The 21,694-nt window shown below is 37.0% G+C and overlaps 2 protein-coding genes across 3 annotated transcripts in view; one reads left to right on the top strand and one right to left on the bottom strand.

The window, feature by feature from the left end:
- Positions 1 to 21,694, bottom strand: part of LOC127425109 (uncharacterized) — a 208,104-nt gene that overhangs the window by 67,051 nt on the left and 119,359 nt on the right. The gene's annotated exons all lie outside the window — the stretch shown is intronic.
- Positions 1 to 21,694, top strand: part of LOC127425089 (A-kinase anchor protein 9-like) — a 141,192-nt gene that overhangs the window by 35,396 nt on the left and 84,102 nt on the right. For both annotated transcript variants that reach the window (XM_051670732.1, XM_051670731.1), the window contains 6 exons: positions 892 to 1,080; positions 3,229 to 5,496; positions 9,467 to 9,550; positions 11,205 to 11,418; positions 18,148 to 18,352; positions 21,263 to 21,317. In XM_051670732.1, the coding sequence (XP_051526692.1) occupies positions 892 to 1,080; positions 3,229 to 5,496; positions 9,467 to 9,550; positions 11,205 to 11,418; positions 18,148 to 18,352; positions 21,263 to 21,317 (3,015 nt within the window). The remainder of the gene's footprint in view (positions 1 to 891; positions 1,081 to 3,228; positions 5,497 to 9,466; positions 9,551 to 11,204; positions 11,419 to 18,147; positions 18,353 to 21,262; positions 21,318 to 21,694) is intronic.

Here is a 21,694-nt window from a genome sequence, read left to right as displayed (position 1 = left end):
GCAATAATTAACAAGTTCCAATCAACTGGAGATGTTAAGAATCGGATTGGAAGAGGACGTGTGTCTATATTGTCTCCACGCACGGTGAGGAGGATGGTTCAAGTGGCCAAAAATTCTCCAAGGATCACAGCTGGAGAATTGCAGAAATTAGTTAGGTCTTGGGGTTAGAAAGTCTCCAAAACTACAATCAGATGTCACCTACATCACCACAAGTTGTTTGGGAGGGTTTTAAGAAAAAAGCCAACATCAAACTCAAGCGTCTTCAGTTTGCCAGACACTACTGGAACTTCAAATGGGACCAGGTTCTATGGTCAGATGAGACAAGAATAGAGTTTTTTGGCAGCAAAGATGGGTTTGGCGCACACAGAGATGAAGTACCTCATGCCCACGGTTGAATATGGTGGTGGATCTTTAATGTTGAGGGGCTGTTTTTATGCCAGAGGTCCTGGATGTCTTGTTCGGATGCATGGCATCATGGACTCTATCAAATACCAACAGAATACCTGGCTGCCTGAAAGCTTAAAATGGGCCCTAGTTGGATCTTCCAGCAGGACAATGATCCAAAACACACATCAAAATCAACACAAAAGGTCACTGACCACAAAAGGTTTTGCCATGTCCATCCCAGTCCCCTGACATGAACCCCATAGAAAATGGGGTTATCCACTGAAAATTTGTTCAAAGTCGTATTTTCAATGTTTCGTCTTCATCAATTGACACCAAGGTATGCAACAGTCCATCATATGTACTTTTATCGCTCACAGTCTCATTTTCATTCATGCCAAAATAAATATGGCATCAACTCTAAGATTTGTTATTGTTTTGTAACATCTGATATCTCCGATTGGTTGTATTTAATCATTGAGTTTGATGGTCACAATCTCCTTTCAGCTGCAGGCAGGTGAAATACTGAGAAGCTCCAATATCAGCTCAACTGCTGCAGATCTTCTGCAGGCCCGTCAGCAGATATCACTGTACCAACAACAGCTGGAAGAGAAGGATGCACAAGTCAAAGGTCACCAGGAGCAACAGCTTTTATTGATTACACAGCTTCAGGAGAGACTGAGTGAAGCTGAAAGGGTGAGTTGACAATTGAACATCTAGACACTCTTGTTTGTGTTGCTGAAGCCTGAAAAAAGTCTAGATGAGATTTTTGCAAGTCAATCCACAGATCTCATTTTGGTCCACATTAATTGTGATCAGTTTCAGTCCACTTTCCATTCACACTATTGTTTTTTGGAACCCGGAACACTACAATATAATTTATAGCATGTTGCACAAAGAATAGATATAATTATGTGAAGTGGTGTAACCGTCAAGTGAAAGGTATTAACCTCTTCAACTCAGGGCATTTTTGGGCAGCCGACAGCAATTTTTCTCACTCAGATGTAAAATCTCACATACTGTGAACTAATTGCCAAAAATTGGTTGCATTTTTTCAGACCCCTCCAACAGAAAAAAGACTCCAGTTTTTCATAAATAATATTGTATATGTTAACAATCTTATGATGAATAGATTTTTTGTTGTCCTGACTTTGTAAGCATGTAATTCTGGTTCTGTTTACACCATCTCCCTCCAACAAGTCTTATTTTATTCCACTAGATGGCAGCAAGTACTAGAAAACATACTTTTTCTTCTATCACATTCCATCACAAAATGCCGATCTGAAATGTAGGTGGCGCTCTTACGCATTTTATCCCTCACAGATGTGCTCGTCCATAGACATTCAGTCTAATTTTCAGTTCAAGCACCACTCCCATTATTTCATTGAATATCTCGGCCTCTGAGTGGACTACAAGCTCAATCTAGGTGTCATTAGAAAGCTGAGATCCTCCCCTTTGTGATAATGTATGACATCATAGATATCATGAGTAGTCGATAACATATTATTCTGATGATTTTTTTTTTTGCATGCTTTTCCTGCTGGACCGCATTGTTCTGGACATCTAAGATATAACATTGGATTATTCACACAAGCAAGCTCACAGACAAGTAAACAATGGCTAATTTTTTAGAAAACACCCTAAGGTAAAACAGATATAACATTTTTAGTTATTTGGGGTTTATAGCAGCAGTTATCGGAGCATAAAAGAGACGTTTGTATTTGATGACTTACAGAAATCATATTTCACTTTGTGATTCTTTTGAAAATCTTTCGAACTGTGTTATTAGGTCAACACAATAAACTGTGCAGTCACATTATTGAGACTGAGAGCTTTCATTTGATATATGATTTGTCTATTTTAGTGCTATTTGAAAAACGTTTATATTCATGTTAATAATTCTGTATCATGACCTCTAGGTGACGCTGATTTACAGCACAATTCTTTCAGGCCTTATTTTGTTATTTTATGTAACAGTAATGCAGAAGTGTTGGTTAGCTATAAACTGTTAAGATTTTAAGCTTTCAAACGATACCACATATTCCTGACTTATGTATTTGGAGACTTGAACATTTTAAGCGTAAACTTTTTCGCAACATAGCGCCCCCTTTTGGACCCGCCGAGTTTAAGAGGAACTTAAGAGGTTGAATTTTGAGTCCCGAATATCAAGACGTTGTTCAAGACAAAATTTGCCTTTTCATAAAAATGTCAAAATGTCAGATATTGAAAAAAAATGTGAGGTTCTAAAGGGCTTCTCCTTGTTTTGTTTTGACAACAAAATGGCTACCTGCATGTTGGTTACACCACCTGACATCTCACTGCTTATGTTTTTAAGAAATAATAATAAAATAAAATTCCAAACTATTAATACCAGCATTTCTTTCTTTTTTAAGAGTTTTAGATTTTAGTGAGACTGTCTTTTAGTTACTGTATCCGGACGGTTACACCACTTAGAGATTTATTTACTGTAACCCCCAGAATAAAAAATATAAAAATGTCTAAACTTAGAAACTGAAAACATTTTTGTTTCAACTAAATGTTGTGTGATTTGGATTTTATTGGTTTTTGGAAACTCTTAATAGATCCGGACAAATAAATAAGCATCACATCATTCACATCCGAACCGCTCTCAAATGCCTGAAATTAAGTCATTTAAAAAAAAAAAACGTATAGTTCATTTTAAAGTGTAGATTTAGTCAAGCTCTGAAACATTCTTGATGTCATGTTGTTAAGATGTTTTAATTGTCTTTATTTCTGTTTAGTTTGGGAGGTCATTCTTTCATCTCAGTATTTTCTCTATTGCTTATTGTCTCAAATGAAAGCCATACTGTTATCTGTCTTCAGGTTCACACACAAGCTGAACAATCATTTGCTCATGGTTTAAGAGAAAAAGAAGAGCAAAACTCTGAACAGCAGTGTCTGATCTCAAAGCACCTTCAGTCATTAGCTCAACTCCAGGATCAACTTCTGAACTCCTCACAACAACTGGAGGAAGTGAACAAACATCTGACTGTGAAGACCCAAGAGCTGGAGAACTGTGAAAGGGAACTCTCCGTTTCCAGACAGAAAGAGAGAATGTCGTCCGGAGAAATCTTACAGCTCATGAAAACTGTAGAAGACCTTCAGCAACGCTGCCACCAGGGCAGCCAATCAGAGGGCGAGACGCTGCAGAGAATGGAAGATGATTGGACGTGTAGGTTGGACCAGTTACGAGCCGAATTGGACGAAATGTACGGACAGCAGATTGTGCAGATGAAACAGGAACTTCGAGTCCAACACACGGCGGAAGTAGATCAAATGAAGGAGCAGCATGCTGCAGATGTGGAGAAGATCGTTCAACAGCATCGATCAGAGCTGGAGAGGTTCAAAGGTCAACTGTCTCAGAGCATCGGAGGGGTCAACGTTCTTAACGTGAAGGTCATCGAGCTACAGAACAAGCTGCAGGAGTCCCAGGTGTTGCGAGAGAAAGCGGAGCAGGAATTAACGCGGATGAGCGCAGAAAAACTCAATCTAGCGAGCCAAGTTGAACGTTTGCATCAGGAGCTGACGTACACAAGAGCTGAAGTGGAAATAAGATCCAAGAGTCCAGAGAAAAGCCAGACAGAGATGCAACTCCTGCGTGACGCGATTAGCGACCTGCAGACGCAACTGGACATCGTGCAGAAGGCCAACGGCGACCTCAAGGCCAAACATGAATCCGAGATCACGAACTACAAAATCAAACTGGACATGCTGGAGCGTGAAAAGGATGCTGTGCTGGACAGAATGGCTGAATCGCAGGAAGCAGAGCTGGAACGGTTGAGGACGCAACTTCTTTTCAGCCACGAAGAGGAGCTATCGAGACTCAGAGTCGACCTTCAACGGGAAAGCCAGCTGAACGTTGAGAACTTGAGAGGCGATATGACCGCGAGGCACCTTGAGGCCATGGAACTCCTTCGGATGGGCTTTGAGGACAAATTGCGATCTGTTGAGAGCGAGAGGGCAGTGTTAGCGACTGAGAGAGTTTCGCTTCTTCAGGAGATCGTGGCACTGAAAAACGATCTGAATCAAGTGCTGGAAAGCTCTCGAGCTGAAGAACTGGTTGCAGAGCTGAAAGAATTGCAGGTAGAAATCGAAGATCTGAGACGGAGAGATAGCGAAAGAGTGACAATGAAAAACGACGATTGGGAGAAGGAAAGAAAAGAAATGGCATGTGAAAATAAGACTTTGAAAGAGTCGAACGCAGCCATGAAGGACGAACTGACGCTCTTGAAACAAGATCGTGAAATTCTCCTTCGGAAAGTCGACAGTCTCTCGATAGAAAGTGAACAGAAACACAAACAATTGAAGGATTTTCAAGATGAGATCGAAAAACAGAAAAACACCTTTTCTTTCGCCGAAAAGAACTTCGAAGTGAACTACCAGGAGCTTAAGGACGAGTATACGTGCCTGGTGAACGCTAAGGTTCTACTTGAGGAGCGTTTGATCAAAGAAACAATGGAATACGAGGCGAAACTCTGTGATCTCAATACCGAGCTTAAAACGAGATCCTTGAGGGACAAAACGGGTGATGAAGAGGCGGATGGGAGAATGCTGATTGAAAAAGACACAACTGAGCTGATGGAAAAACTTGAAATGGCCGAGAAGGAGAAGAACGACTTGGCGGAGAGGCTCTCAGAAACGGTCGCTCAAGTAACGCTGATGGAAGACGAGCTGAAGATGGCGAAGAGAGAAAGAGATGAGATTGTTGTGAGAAATAAAGAGCTGGAATCTCAACGACAAACCCTCATTCAGCCCTTTGAAAACTGCATTGTCGCTGGTGGTTTGTGCTCTGTAGAAACGCATCACATGCACATAAAATCTTTGAAAGAGGAAATAATGACGCTTCAATCATCTCTACTGAGTGTTGAACAAGAGCGCAGCTTTTATCAGGAGCGCCTCATTGCCTTGTCACATGAAAACCCTGCGCTAAAGGAGCGTTTGTCCTCGCGTGGGGGGACGTACAGATACCCCTCCCCTCAGACGGCAGTGTGGAGCGAGAGAGAGACACCTCAGAGTACTACAGCAAGCCACACAGCAGCGCATGAGGATCCGCTTACAGCACTTGACGGCAGGCGCAAATGCCCACAGCAGGTAAGCAGCACGCTAGCGTATCATTTCCCTTGTAATGTGTAAAGAATCCAGTGGATTTGTGTTTGAAAGCAACAAGCAATCAACTCTCGATGCAACAGTTGGTATTTATCTGCATTGTGCAGCATGAAATGCACTTTTCCGCAGCTGGATGTGTTGGGAAATTGTGTGTGTGATTTGTTATAGATTATTTCAAAAGCTCTCTCAGGAGAAGCCAGAGATGTTCTGGAATAATTCGTGCATTCGGCGCGCATCAGTGCAGGTGGAAACTGTGGGAGGAATTGATGCGCATTGAGGGCTGCTGACGGCACTTGACGTGCGAGAAGGACAAGAGGTTATTCAGAAACGGACAGAGTGCAGGGTGATGGAGGAAGAGAGAGAGAGAAAGAGAGACGAGCTTTATTAACACGTTTGATCTCAGCAGCACTGATAAAAAAATGGGTGAATATAAACAGCATTAAAACAGATTATATTCTACACTTTAGCTTTTACATTTAAGTCAAATTATAGGTGAATGTGACAAAAAAGTCATTTCGTGTAAAAAAAAAAAAAAAAAAAAAAACCCAAACAAACAAGAAAATAAGACATTTTATTTTGCAATAAAAAACTCCATTATAATTCTCATTATTTATTTATATTTTGCAGTTTCTGTGCTGCTTTGGGGGAAACCTTTGTAATTCTGCACAATGGATTTAAATACATATGCACTGATACAAAATGTATCTGCCAAAAGCGATATCTGATTATTTTGAACAACGTTTGCAGACAGGGTCAGAAATTAAAGGAATATTCCGGGTTCAATACAAGTTAAGCTCAATTGACAGGATTTGTGGCATAATGTTGATTATCCTCCTTTTCTTTAAATGTGTGTTCCTGTGAGACACTTACAATGGAAGTCAATGGGGTCAATCTGTAAACATTAAAATACTCACTGTTTCAAAAGTATAGACACAAGACATAAACAATATGTGTGTTAACATGATTTTATTGTCATACAATCACCTACTAACCACATCTGTGTAAAGTTAGAGACAATTTTACTACTTCACTGCCATGACAATGTAATGTCAACAAACTCTAAAACAACCATAAAAATGAGGATTTAAACAACTTTACAGCTCATATAATACACGAGTTTTAACAGAAGAGTTGACCCTTAAACTCTGGTGTATTCCTCACTTTTCACACTCAAATTTAAAAGCTCACCATTCACAAATACTGTGGACTAATTGCAAAAAATTGGTCTTATTTTTTCAGAATTCCCCCCCAAATAACAAAAAAAGACTCCAATTATTCATGAATGAATTTGTATGTTTATAATCTTATGAGAAACAAAGATAAAAAATTTTTGAAATTATTTTTTATTTTTCCCTAAATTTGTAAACATGTAATTCTGGTTCTGTTCACTCTACCTCACTTTGAAAAGTCTCATTTTATTCCACTAGATGGCAGAAAGCACTAGAAAAAAGATTGTTTTCACTATCACATTCCATCACAATATACAGATCTGAAATGTAGGTGGCGCTCTAACTCATTTTATCCCTCACAGATGTGCTCGTCCATAGACATTCAGTCTAATTTTCAGTTCAAGCACCACCCTCATTATTTCATTGAATATCTCGGCTTCTAAGTGGACTAGAAACTCAATCTAGGTGTCATTAGAAAGCTGAGATCCTCTCCTTTGCGAGGATGTTTATCCTCAATAGTTGAAAACATATTATTCTGATGATTTGTGTAGCATGTTTTTCCTTCTGGATGGCATATTTTGTTCTGGACTTTTAAGATATAATATTGGATTATTCACACAAGCAAGCTCACAGACAAGTAAACAATGGATAATTTTTTAGAAAACTCACTAAGGTAAAAGCAGATATAAAGTTTTTAGTTATTTGGGGCTTACAGTAGCAGTTATCGGAGCATAAAAGAAACGCATGTATTTGTTGACCTTCATATTTCACATTGTGATTCTTTTAAAATCTTTTGATTTGTTGTCTCTGGTTATCTCTGAAAAGATTCTAAGCTTTCAAATGATACCCTATATGCCTAACTTATGCATACGGACACTTTAACGTTTTAAGCGTAAACTTTTTCACGTTATAGTGCCAGAGTTTAAGGGGTTAATGTAAGTATTTCAATAAAATTATAAGCAAAAAATTGGCCCCATTGACTTCCATTGTAAGTGCCTCACTGTAACCCAGATTTAAAGAAAAGGAGGGACGAGTCAAAATAAATTTTTGTGGTGATCAACATTATGACACAAATGCTGTCGATTGAGCTTAACTTGTATTGAACCCGGAATATTCCTTTAAGAAGGGCTCAGGGCAAAAATGCTACTAAAACTGACAAAAATGCCCCCGTAATTCAAAATATAGGGGCAAAAAATGCAAGTACATGTTTATTGAATTTTATGGGTAAGAGATAATAGATTCTCAATCTGGTTATTCATATTGAGAATTTATGTAAGTGTTTTGATTAAATTCAAGTATTTGACATAAAAGTATGAGACCTTATATTATTTTTTTGGTTAGAGCATAATGCCTTATAAAAGGTATGAAATGGCCTTAAAAATCGAATCCAGGGGGCAAATATCACCTCTTTATGGAAATGTAAATTCTGACCCTGTCTGCCGATGCTGATAGTTTGGGTGTTTCTGCTTTTTTATGCCACCTTGTTTCAAATCACTTATAATTTATTACACAACTTTGAAAAACAAAACAAAAAAAACTTTATTCTCTATGTCTCTACATGTCTTCCATGTTTCGGGTGTCAGTTATTAACAAAACTCTGAAACTAAAGTCACATTATTAACCCTTTAAGAAGTTTGGTATCATTAAGAAAACTTTTCACATTTTTTAATGATATAGAATATGATAAATTCTGAGACTCTCAGTCTAAGAAACTGCTGAAAAATCACAAAAAAATTTAGTCAAGTTTTTATTTTATTTTTTCTTATTTGATATTATATATCTCTCGTGTAAATAAGGTGGCTCCGAAAAACTGTTTTTGTTTTGTTTCCAGTCATGTCAACTGTATCTGAGGAAATGTTTGTGTGGATACAACAAAGCAATCAAAAGTTATAACATTACAAAAATAATTTATCATAGTGTCCAAAAACATCTTCATGTGTCCAAAAGCCTCTTTAAACAAATAAAACATCATAATTGTACATAAGAACTAATTACACATGCAAACACAACAATGACTAAAGGTTTGCATAGCATGCAGACATGATTTTAGTAATGAGATTTCACAGAATGAGTTTCATTCTGTGTCATTTGAGTCATCATTGAGTCTGTGTCATGTATTTGGCGCCATCTCCTGGTGGTCATATGTAACATTGTGCTTCATGTGGATTATCTAATGATCTATGCATCTGATTATCTTGTGTGTGGGCTCGTTTGAACGATAATCACCTCCTCTAAATAATGATATGTGATATTTTATGTTCCATTTATTTTTCATAAAGTTATAAGTGAAAACGAGGCATATATGCAAAATCAACATAATTGTCAAAGACGTACACTTCGCTATTACTCACTATATTTTTGTCTGTGAGTAAAACAAATATGCTGGTTGTATTCTACTCTTTAAGAGCTTTCCATCAACATATGACACATGACTATTTGATCAGTTTGATGTTTTTACTAATTACAATAATATCTACAGTGCAACCTTTTTTAATAAATTATCAAAACGTAACACTTCTGATTTGTCTGTAAATTTCAAAGCACTTGTCCAGTTTTTGTCATAATGTCTACATGCATATCAAACGATACCTATTTTGTGTTGGTCAAGACTGTAGTTATTAAACTAATTTATACCCAAAATACTAACAAACACACAAAGAGTGGGAGAGATGTGAATGTGAGATGTTTATGAATGATGTCTGTTCCAATCCTGCGTAAATCTTAAGAGCTTTCTGTAAACTGCTGTTGTGTGTGTGTTTGTGTATTTGTTTGTGTATGTTTTGCAGGTAAAGACGGGAGACACTCCAGCCAATGGGGATGCTGTCAGACATGACATGATGCAGCTACAGGACATGGACAGCTCTGAGCATGTAAATATCTGTCTGTCTGTCTCTGATGCATGATCAAAGCTCACACTAATAGGTTTTAATTCGAAAATGCATTATTTTGCAACATTTACGCCTCTCATCCACATTAGAATGGTGTTTTACTCCACCGCATACTCCATAACCACATACGTTGGAAAGCAATAACATCAGGAAACTAAAAACTAATTGATTATAACTGCAGTAAAACAATTTAGAAATCGTAAAAGTTTCTACAAAATCTGACTTGACTGTGTGATTGAGTGCGAGTCTTGCAGCTATTAGGTGAAATTGCTCTTTAGGATTTGTGTAATAGCTGTGACATTTACCACAAACCTGCTATTAAATGTTTGCCATTATTACCTGTGAATAAATGAGATTGCTCTTTAAATTCTCTCTCATTCTTCATCTTCCTGTGATGGTCATTAAAATGCTTCATTCTGCCCGTGTGGCCATAGTGTGATGTTAACACATAAAGCTGGACCGTTTCTGCTTTCGTGTCTCATATAAAAGAGACACAGAGTCTTATGATATGCTAAACCACAGGTGTGTGTGTGTGTGTGTGTGTGTGTGTGTGTGTGTGTGTGTGTGTGTGTGTGTGTGTGTTTGATCAGCTCAAATGAGGGTTTTGTTTAGGATGAATTTATCATTATTTTCAGGACACCCCTAATTCTCATTACCGTATCCGGATGTTTTACTTTGATTATTTTTTCAAATCCCATTACTGTAACACACATTTTTGACTGTATTACAGTTAAAAAGATGTTGTTGTACGATTATTTTTTTTGATTAAAATCAATGAAAATGAAAGGCAGTACTAAGGAATTACTAGATATATAAATACTATATAATTTAAATAATATTTTAAAAAAAATTCACATTAAAATAATAACAATATCATAATGCCAATTTTCTTTTGTGTTATGTTAATGAGAAATTGCCGGTACAATGTGTGTATTAGTCATGAAAATAATGTAACAATGCAAAACATCTTAATGACCCTTAAATTAGGCTTTATTTTCTTTATGCAAAAAAATAAATAACATTTTTTTTTATTTTTTTTTTTTATTATGATTTTTAAAATGTTCTGTGGGACATTTTAAATGCTTTATAACATTTTAAAGCATGATAAATGTCACAGAAAATTTAAAGTGATGACGTGCAAATAAATCGATTTATTTAAATGTATAGTGGATGATTCAAGAAAATGTCTTGATCTTATTTAACTGTTTTAGTAAAAATATTCAGTATGCACATAAATATTGCGCTTATTTTCAAGTCAGAATTATTCAATGTGCTTCTGATCATTTTGTGAAATTTGTCAATATCAGCATACATTGATTATTTTTAACTAGATTTTTACTCTGTTATTTCTTGCTTTAAACATTTGAAATCTACTTGGTAACAGTGGCTGTTTGGTTGAAATTATGGTTCCTTTGATTGGGAAAACAATGACCCTTTTAAGCGTTTTCAAAGCAAATACATAAATAAATGTCGAAAAGAATCAGAATGCAAAAATATAGTGATTATTATTTTTTTTAGCTTTATCGTATAGCGTTAAAGTCCAGTTAGTGCTGTTATTTTATGAAATGTAATTACTATATATTACCATATTATGATATCTGAGTATCCTTGACACTATCTGTCTGTCCGTCTGTAGGATGAGTGTCGGCTGCAGATGGAGGCGCTGCGCATCAGTCTGTCTCAGATTCACGCAGCTCAACTGGAAGTGCTCAGAGAGAGCTTGTTTGCACAGATGCAGGAGCAGCTGCGCAGCCGAGAGGAGGAGCTGTGGGACGCACATGCGCATGAGCTGCAGAATTTGCAGGATGAGTTGAAGAGAGAGCAGCAGGGGGTCAGGGGTCAGCACACAGGTCAGTGGGATGTCACATCAAACAAGTCTGAATGTTTCAGATGTATTATTAAGAGTCCCATCGACATAAGAGAGAACTATATTTTGAAACCGCTTGAAATCTCTTACACTACTTTTAAGAGTACTCTTTTGACTGTTTTTAAACAAAACATTTACATGCAGAGACATCAAAATATTCAGTTGATCAGGCAGTGAAGCATTGTACTGAAGTGTTCAGCTGCTGTCTGATGAGTTCATATCAGCCTGTTCTCCACTGGATCCCAGCAGTGTCTCTCTCCTCTGTGAACATCTTGTGATGTTTTATGTAGATCCCAGAGCTCAGTGTAAAGCATGCTTTGAACAGGCTTTATATTTTACTATAGTATATGTAGTGTGAAGCCTTACAGATTGAATCTATCCCTGATTCAAATCAGATTCTAAATCATCAATATCTGTTTCTGAAATCAATCTTCCTGAAATCAAATCAAATTCTGAATAATGAATCTTCTGTTTCTGACTCAAATCAGATCAGATTCTGAATCATCAGATTCTGAATCACAAATCTTCTGTTTCTAACTCAAATCAGAGCTGATTCTGAATCACAAATCTTCTGTCACTAACTGAAATCAATTCAAATTCTGAATCAGGAATCGTTTTTCTGACTCAAATCAGAGCCGATTCTGAATCATCTCTGACTCAATCTCTCAATTTGTCTGTAATCAAATCAGATTCTGAATCATGAATCTTCTGTTTCTGACTGAAATTAGATTCTGAATCATGAATCTTCTGTTTCTGACTGAAATCAGATCAGATTCTGAATCATGAATCTTCTTTTTCTGACTCAAATCAAATCAGATTCAGAATCATGAATCTTCTGTTTCTGACTCAAATCAGATCAGATTCTGAATCATGAATCTTCTGTTTCTGACTCAAATCAGAGCTGATTCTGAATCACGAATCTTCTGTTTCTGACTCAAATCAAATCAGATTCAGAATCATGAATCTTCTGTTTCTGACTCAAATCAGATCAGATTCTGAATCATGAATCTTCTGTTTCTGACTCAAATCAGATTCAGAATCATGGATCTTCTGTTTCTGACTCAAATCAGATCAGATTCTGAATCACAAATCTTCTGTTTCTGACTCAAATCAGATTCTGAATCATGAATCTTCTGTTTCTGACTCAAATCGGAGCCAATTCTGAATCATCCCTGACTCAAATCAGATCAGATTCAGAATCATGAATCTTCTGTTTCTGACTCAAATCAGAGCCAATTCTGAATCATCCCTGACTAAAATCAGATCAGATTCAGAATCACAAATCTTCTGTTTCTGACTGAAATCAGATCAGATTCTGAATCATGAATCTTCTGTTTCTGACTGAAATCAAATCAGATTCAGAATCATGAATCTTCTGTTTCTGACTGAAATCAGATCAGATTCTGAATCATAAATCTTCTGTTTCTGACTCAAATCAAATCAGATTCTGAATCATGAATCTTCTGTTTCTGACTCAAATCAGAGCCAATTCTGAATCATCCCTGACTCAAATCAGATCAGATTCAGAATCACGAATCTTCTGTTTCTGACTGAAATCAGATCAGATTCTGAATCATGAATCTTCTGTATCTGACTGAAATCAAATCAGATTCAGAATCATGAATCTTCTGTTTCTGGCTCAAATCAAATCAGATTCTGAATCATGAATCTTCTGTTTCTGACTCAAATCAAATTAGATTCTGAATCATGAATCTTCTGTTTCTGACCCAAATCAAATTAGATTCTGAATCATGAATGTTCTGTTTCTGACTGAAATCAGATCAGATTCTGAATCATGAATCTTCTGTTTCTGACTGAAATCAGATCAGATTCTGAATCATGAATCTTCTGTTTCTGACTGAAATCAGATCAGATTCTGAATCATGAATCTTCTGTTTCTGACTCAAATCAAATCAGATTCTGAATCATGAATCTTCTGTTTCTGACCCAAATCAAATTAGATTCTGAATCATGAATGTTCTGTTTCTGACTGAAATCAGATCAGATTCTGAATCATGAATCTTCTGTTTTTGACTCAAATCAAATCAGATTCTGAATCATGAATCTTCTGTTTCTGACTCAAATCAGATCAGATTCTGAATCATGAATCTTCTGTTTCTGACTCAAATCAGAGCTGATTCTGAATCACGAATCTTCTGTTTCTGACTCAAATCAAATCAGATTCAGAATCATGAATCTTCTGTTTCTGACTCAAATCAGATCAGATTCTGAATCATGAATCTTCTGTTTCTGACTCAAATCAGATTCAGAATCATGGATCTTCTGTTTCTGACTCAAATCAGATCAGATTCTGAATCACAAATCTTCTGTTTCTGACTCAAATCAGAGCCAATTCTGAATCATCCCTGACTCAAATCAGATCAGATTCTGAATCATGAATCTTCTGTTTCTGACTCAAATCAGAGCTGATTCTGAATCATGAATCTTCTGTTTCTGACTCAAATAAAATCAAATCAGATTCTGAATCATGAATCTTCTGTTTCTGACTCAAATCAGAGCTGATTCTGAATCATGAATCTTCTGTTTCTGACTCAAATAAAATCAAATCAGATTCTGAATCATGAATCTTCTGTTTCTGACTCAAATCAGATCAGAATCAGAATCACAAATCTTCTGTTTCTGACTGAAATCAGATCAGATTCTGAATCATGAATCTTCTGTTTCTGACTGAAATCAAATCAGAATCAGAATCACAAATCTTCTGTTTCTGACTGAAATCAGATCAGATTCTGAATCATGAATCTTCTGTTTCTGACTGAAATCAAATCAGATTCAGAATCATGAATCTTCTGTTTCTGACTGAAATCAAATTAGATTCTGAATCATGAATCTTCTGTTTCTGACTCAAATCAAATCAGATTCTGAATCATGAATCTTCTGTTTCTGACTCAAATCAAATTAGATTCTGAATCATGAATCTTCTGTTTCTGACTGAAATCAGATCAGATTCTGAATCATAAATCTTCTGTTTCTGACTGAAATCAGATCAGATTCTGAATCATGAATCTTCTGTTTCTGACTGAAATCAGATCAGATTCTGAATCATGAATCTTCTGTTTCTGACTCAAATCAGATCAGATTCTGAATCATGAATCTTCTGTTTCTGACTCAAATCAGATTCAGAATCATGGATCTTCTGTTTCTGACTCAAATCAGATCAGATTCTGAATCACAAATCTTCTGTTTCTGACTCAAATCAGAGCCAATTCTGAATCATCCCTGACTCAAATCAGATCAGATTCAGAATCATGAATCTTCTGTTTCTGACTGAAATCAGATCAGATTCTGAATCATGAATCTTCTGTTTCTGACTGAAATCAAATCAGATTCAGAATCATGAATCTTCTGTTTCTGACTGAAATCAGATCAGATTCTGAATCATGAATCTTCTGTTTCTGACTGAAATCAGAGCTAGATTCTGAATCATGAATCTTCTGTTTCTGACTCAAATAAAATCAAATCAGATTCTGAATCATGAATCTTCTGTTTCTGACTCAAATCAAATCAGATTCAGAATCATGAATCTTCTGTTTCTGACTCAAATCAGATCAGATTCTGAATCATGAATCTTCTGTTTCTGACTGAAATCAAATCAGATTCAGAATCATGAATCTTCTGTTTCTGACTCAAATCAGATCAGATTCTGAATCATGAATCTTCTGTTTCTGACTCAAATCAAATCAGATTCTGAATCATGAATCTTCTGTTTCTGACTGAAATCAAATTAGATTCTGAATCATGAATCTTCTGTTTCTGACTCAAATCAAATCAGATTCTGAATCATGAATCTTCTGTTTCTGACCCAAATCAAATTAGATTCTGAATCATGAATCTTCTGTTTCTGACTGAAATCAGATCAGATTCTGAATCATAAATCTTCTGTTTCTGACTGAAATCAGATCAGATTCTGAATCATAAATCTTCTGTTTCTGACTCAAATCAAATCAGATTCTGAATCATGAATCTTCTGTTTCTGACTCAAATCAGAGCCAATTCTGAATCATCCCTGACTCAAATCAGATCAGATTCAGAATCATGAATCTTCTGTTTCTGACTCAAATCAGAGCCAATTCTGAATCATCCCTGACTAAAATCAGATCAGATTCAGAATCACGAATCTTCTGTTTCTGACTGAAATCAGATCAGATTCTGAATCATGAATCTTCTGTTTCTGACTGAAATCAAATCAGATTCAGAATCATGAATCTTCTGTTTCTGACTGAAATCAGATCAGATTCTGAATCATGAATCTTCTGTATCTGACTGAAATCAGATCAGATTCTGAATCATGAATCTTCTGTATCTGACTGAAATCAAATCAGATTCAGAATCATGAATCTTCTGTTTCTGACTCAAATCAAATTAGATTCTGAATCATGAATCTTCTGTTTCTGACCCAAATCAGATTAGATTCTGAATCATGAATGTTCTGTTTCTGACTCAAATCAGAGCTGATTCTGAATCATGAATCTTCTGTTTCTGACTCAAATCAGAGTCAGATTCTGAATCATCCCTGACTGAGATCAGATCAGATTCTGAATCATGAATCTTCTGTTTCTGACTCAAATCAGAGCTGATTCTGAATCATGAATCTTCTGTTTCTGACTCAAATAAAATCAAATCAGATTCTGAATCATGAATCTTCTGTTTTTGACTCAAATCAGATCAGAATCAGAATCACAAATCTTCTGTTTCTGACTGAAATCAGATCAGATTCTGAATCATGAATCTTCTGTTTCTGACTCAAATCAAATCAGATTCAGAATCATGAATCTTCTGTTTCTGACTCAAATCAAATCAGATTCTGAATCATGAATCTTCTGTTTCTGACCCAAATCAAATTAGATTCTGAATCATGAATCTTCTGTTTCTGACTGAAATCAGATAAGATTCTGAATCATAAATCTTCTGTTTCTGACTGAAATCAGATCAGATTCTGAATCATAAATCTTCTGTTTCTGACTCAAATCAAATCAGATTCTGAATCATGAATCTTCTGTTTCTGACTCAAATCAGAGCCAATTCTGAATCATCCCTGACTCAAATCAGATCAGATTCAGAATCACGAATCTTCTGTTTCTGACTCAAATCAGAGCCAATTCTGAATCATCCCTGACTAAAATCAGATCAGATTCAGAATCACGAATCTTCTGTTTCTGACTGAAATCAGATCAGATTCTGAATCATGAATCTTCTGTTTCTGACTGAAATCAAATCAGATTCAGAATCATGAATCTTCTGTTTCTGACTGAAATCAGATCAGATTCTGAATCATGAATCTTCTGTATCTGACTGAAATCAAATCAGATTCAGAATCATGAATCTTCTGTTTCTGACTCAAATCAAATCAGATTCTGAATCATGAATCTTCTGTTTCTGACTCAAATCAAATTAGATTCTGAATCATGAATCTTCTGTTTCTGACCCAAATCAAATTAGATTCTGAATCATGAATCTTCTGTTTTTGACTCAAATCAAATCAGATTCTGAATCATGAATCTTCTGTTTCTGACTCAAATCAGAGCCAATTCTGAATCATGAATCTTCTGTTTCTGACTCAAATCAGATCAGATTCTGAATCATGAATCTTCTGTTTCTGACTGAAATCAGATCAGATTCTGAATCATAAATCTTCTGTTTCTGACTCAAATCAAATCAGATTCTGAATCATGAATCTTCTGTTTCTGACTCAAATCAGAGCCAATTCTGAATCATCCCTGACTCAAATCAGATCAGATTCAGAATCACGAATCTTCTGTTTCTGACTCAAATCAGATCAGATTCAGAATCATGAATCTTCTGTTTCTGACTGAAATCAGATCAGATTCTGAATCATGAATCTTCTGTATCTGACTGAAATCAAATCAGATTCAGAATCATGAATCTTCTGTTTCTGACTCAAATCAAATCAGATTCTGAATCATGAATCTTCTGTTTCTGACTCAAATCAAATTAGATTCTGAATCATGAATCTTCTGTTTCTGACCCAAATCAAATTAGATTCTGAATCATGAATGTTCTGTTTCTGACTGAAATCAGATCAGATTCTGAATCATGAATCTTCTGTTTCTGACTGAAATCAGATCAGATTCTGAATCATGAATCTTCTGTTTCTGACTGAAATCAGATCAGATTCTGAATCATGAATCTTCTGTTTCTGACTCAAATCAAATCAGATTCTGAATCATGAATCTTCTGTTTCTGACCCAAATCAAATCAGATTCTGAATCATGAATGTTCTGTTTCTGACTGAAATCAGATCAGATTCTGAATCATGAATCTTCTGTTTTTGACTCAAATCAAATCAGATTCTGAATCATGAATCTTCTGTTTCTGACTCAAATCAGATCAGATTCTGAATCATGAATCTTCTGTTTCTGACTGAAATCAGATCAGATTCTGAATCATGAATCTTCTGTTTTTGACTCAAATCAAATCAGATTCTGAATCATGAATCTTCTGTTTCTGACTCAAATCAGAGCCAATTCTGAATCATGAATCTTCTGTTTCTGACTCAAATCAGATCAGATTCTGAATCATGAATCTTCTGTTTCTGACTCAAATCAAATCAGATTCTGAATCATGAATCTTCTGTTTCTAACTGAAATCAGATCAGATTCAGAATCATAAATCTTCTGTTTCTGACTCAAATCAGATCAGATTGTGAATCATGAATCTTCTGTCCGTACAGAGCTGAAAGAGTCATCTGTCCAGCAGTTGAAGTCAGAGTTTCAGGAGCGTTCAGCTCATCTGGAGGAGAGTCACAAACAGGAGATTGAGCATCTGAAGATCTACTATCAGCAGCAGATGGAGGAGAAACAGGAGCGTTTCACAGCTGAGATTCTCCTGCTGCAGCAGAAACTCCAGGAGCTCACAGGAGCAGAAGAACTCTTCAGGTACCAGATCTTTATAATAGCAGTTCTTTCATTAATGCTGTTATTGTTGAAGGAGTTCAAGTGAAGTTTCTCTCAGTTGCTCTGTGGAGTTTTAATAAAGGCCCGTAACTTTTCATTTGCTCTGTCAGATTTATGTTCTCACACAGTCATAATTCAGCCTAGTGAGGCCAGTGTGTGTGTGTGTGTGTGTGTGTGTGAACGAGACAGTCCAACTTTAAACGTTAACCAGCGGTCAAAAGCTTCTCAGACTATTTTACACTTTCATGTGGAAGATTTCTGATTCAAAACTGTAAAAACAAATGCAGGCACACAGCGGCTTACGTATAGCTGTGAGTGTCTCTTCTGTACTTTGTACTTTCTGTAGCTGTTTCATAAATGATAGATGTTGTGTTTAAACTCATACTGAATCCCAGAGCTGCTGTCAGACACATCAAACTCTCATATATCACTTTAAAGTGTTCAGTTCTCTCGCTCAGCTGAGAGAAATGCAGACACTTCTCCTTTCATATCCTACTAATGGCTGTAATATGAGACATTGGACAGTTTGTGAGAGTGTTTATGAACACTGGAGCTGTACTGACCTCTACTGGATGCAACAAAATCTACTTTCTTCTGCACATGTTCTAGTTCAGTCTGGAGGAAACGTTTGACTGATTTGATGCTGCTATATCTGGGGCTCAATGTGATATCATCAGGATATTTATTAGAGAGGGAGTGAGTGAAACAGAGTGTGGTGCTGTATCCCAATTCACAGTCAGAAATAAACCAAAGCTCAGAGCAAAAATATTATTCATAAAATACATAATATTTCTAAAGTATAGACAATGATTTACAGTGTTTCCTGCACCGCTGCCCCACTACTGAATTTACAGAGCGAAACACACAGAGTTGTTCAGTGTGGTCTAATGCCTGAGTGAATGACTCTTATGAGCCGGTTCTTTTGAATCTACAGCGCTAAACACACAGAGCAAACTAGAGTTGTCCGATTCCCGAACAAATGACTCTTATGAGCCGGTTCTTTTGAATCTACAGCGCTAAACACACAGGGCGAACTAGAGTTGTCCGATTCCCGAACAAATGACTCTTATGAGCCGGTTCTTTTGAATCTACAGCGCTAAACACACAGGGCGAACCAGAGTAGTCCGATTCCCGAACAAATGACTCTTATGAACCGGTTCTTTTGAATCTACAGCGCTAAACACACAGGGCGAACCAGAGTAGTCCGATTCCCGAACAAATGACTCTTTTGAGCCGGTTCTTTTGAATCTACAGCGCTAAACACACAGGGCGAACCAGAGTAGTCCGATTCCCGAACAAATGACTCTTTTGAGCCGGTTCTTTTGAATCTACAGCACTAAACCATAGGGGGAACAAGAGTAGTCCGATTCCTGAACAAATGACTCTTATGAGCCGGTTCTTTTGAATCTACAGCACTAAACACACAGGGCAAACTAGAGTAGACCGATTCCCGAACAAATGACTCTTATGAACCGGTTCTTTTGAATCTACAGCGCTAAACACACAGGACGAACCAGAGTAGTCCGATTCCCGAACAAATGACTCTTATGAGCCGGTTCTTTTGAATCTACAGCGCTAAACACACAGGGCAAACCAGAGTAGTCCGATTCCCGAACAAATGACTCTTATGAGCCGGTTCTTTTGAATCTACAGCGCTAAACACACAGGGCGAACTAGAGTAGTCCGATTCCCGAACAAATGACTCTTATGAGCCGGTTCTTTTGAATCTACAGCGCTAAACACACAGGGCGAACTAGAGTAGTCCGATTCCCGAACAAATGACTCTTTTGAGCCGGTTCTTTTGAATCTACAGCACTAAACCATAGGGGGAACAAGAGTAGTCCGATTCCCAAACAAATGACTCTTATGAGCCAGTTCTTTTGAATCTACAGCGCTAAACACACAGGGCGAACCAGAGTAGTCCGATTCCCGAACAAATGACTCTTTTGAGCCGGTTCTTTTGAATCTACAGCGCTAAACACACAGGGCGAACCAGAGTAGTCCGATTCCCGAACAAATGACTCTTATGAACCGGTTCTTTTGAATCTACAGCGCTAAACACACAGGGCGAACTAGAGTAGTCCGATTCCCGAACAAATGACTCTTTTGAGCCGGTTCTTTTGAATCTACAGCGCTAAACACAAAGGGCGAACTAGAGTAGTCCGATTCCCGAACAAATGACTCTTTTGAGCCGGTTCTTTTGAATCTACAGCGCTAAACACACAGGGCGAACCAGAGTAGTCCGATTCCCGAACAAATGACTCTTATGAGCCGGCTCTTTTGAATCTACAGCGCTAAACGCACAGGGTGAACCAGAGTAGTCCGATTCCCAAACAAATGACTCTTATGAGCCGGCTCTTTTGAATCTACAGCGCTAAACGCACAGGGCGAACCAGAGTAGTCCGATTCCCGAACAAATGACTCTTATGAGCCGGTTCTTTTGAATCTACAGCGCTAAACACACAGGGCGAACCAGAGTAGTCCGATTCCCGAACAAATGACTCTTATGAACTTGTTCTTTTTAGTGAATCTAAAACATTACAGTGCAAGCAGTGTAGTCTGATCTTTAACTTATTGTATGGTTTTTATATACTTATTTTCAGACATTATTCCTCCTTTGAATTTAAAAGTCATACCACAAAGTCAAAAAAGGTTCATTAATTAGACTTAAACAACACAAAACCTTTGCTTTCCAAGAAAATACATCGTTTTCTAATTCATTCTACTTGTTTATTTTTAACAAAACATTTGAATGCTTTCATGTAATTGTTATTTATATGTGTTTTCTGTGGATTCTCTCTGGTTTATGAGGTCAGTGTTTGTGGCTGTGATTTCTGGTGCGGTGACCTGCATCATGATGTGACGTTCACTCACTCTGTGTGTTTGTTTCAGCGTGCCAAGCGTCTGTCAGAGCCAGGCGAGAGATGAGCAGCATGAGCGCGTGCAGGTCAGTTTTACCTCTGTGATTTCTGTACGTTTGTTACATATTCTTGATCATTTAAAGCGCTGCTGTGTGTTTAAATAGAGAGATTCACTGCGAGTCAGTGAGCACACGGCTACGAGCCGCCCTACATCAAACGCGAGTGACGTTACGCAACATGTCCTGTGTGATAATCCCTCATCACGCATGAGTGGACACCTTCATCTCTTTGTCTTTCTATCATTAACTCTGTATCTCTTATAGTCTTTACATGTCTGATTGACTTAAGACATTTATTGTTTAATTTATTATAAACAAAAAACAAGCAGCTCTATTTGCTTGAATACAGTTGCAACATTTCAGGCACTTTTCAGATGTTTTAGTGACTGTGTACAGATCATAGC

The sequence above is a fragment of the Myxocyprinus asiaticus genome, chromosome 34, assembly GCF_019703515.2.
Source record: "Myxocyprinus asiaticus isolate MX2 ecotype Aquarium Trade chromosome 34, UBuf_Myxa_2, whole genome shotgun sequence".
Taxonomy (NCBI): Eukaryota; Metazoa; Chordata; class Actinopteri; order Cypriniformes; family Catostomidae; genus Myxocyprinus; species Myxocyprinus asiaticus.
The sequence above is the reverse complement of the archived record's forward strand: the minus strand, read 5'-3'. Positions and strand labels throughout refer to the sequence as shown.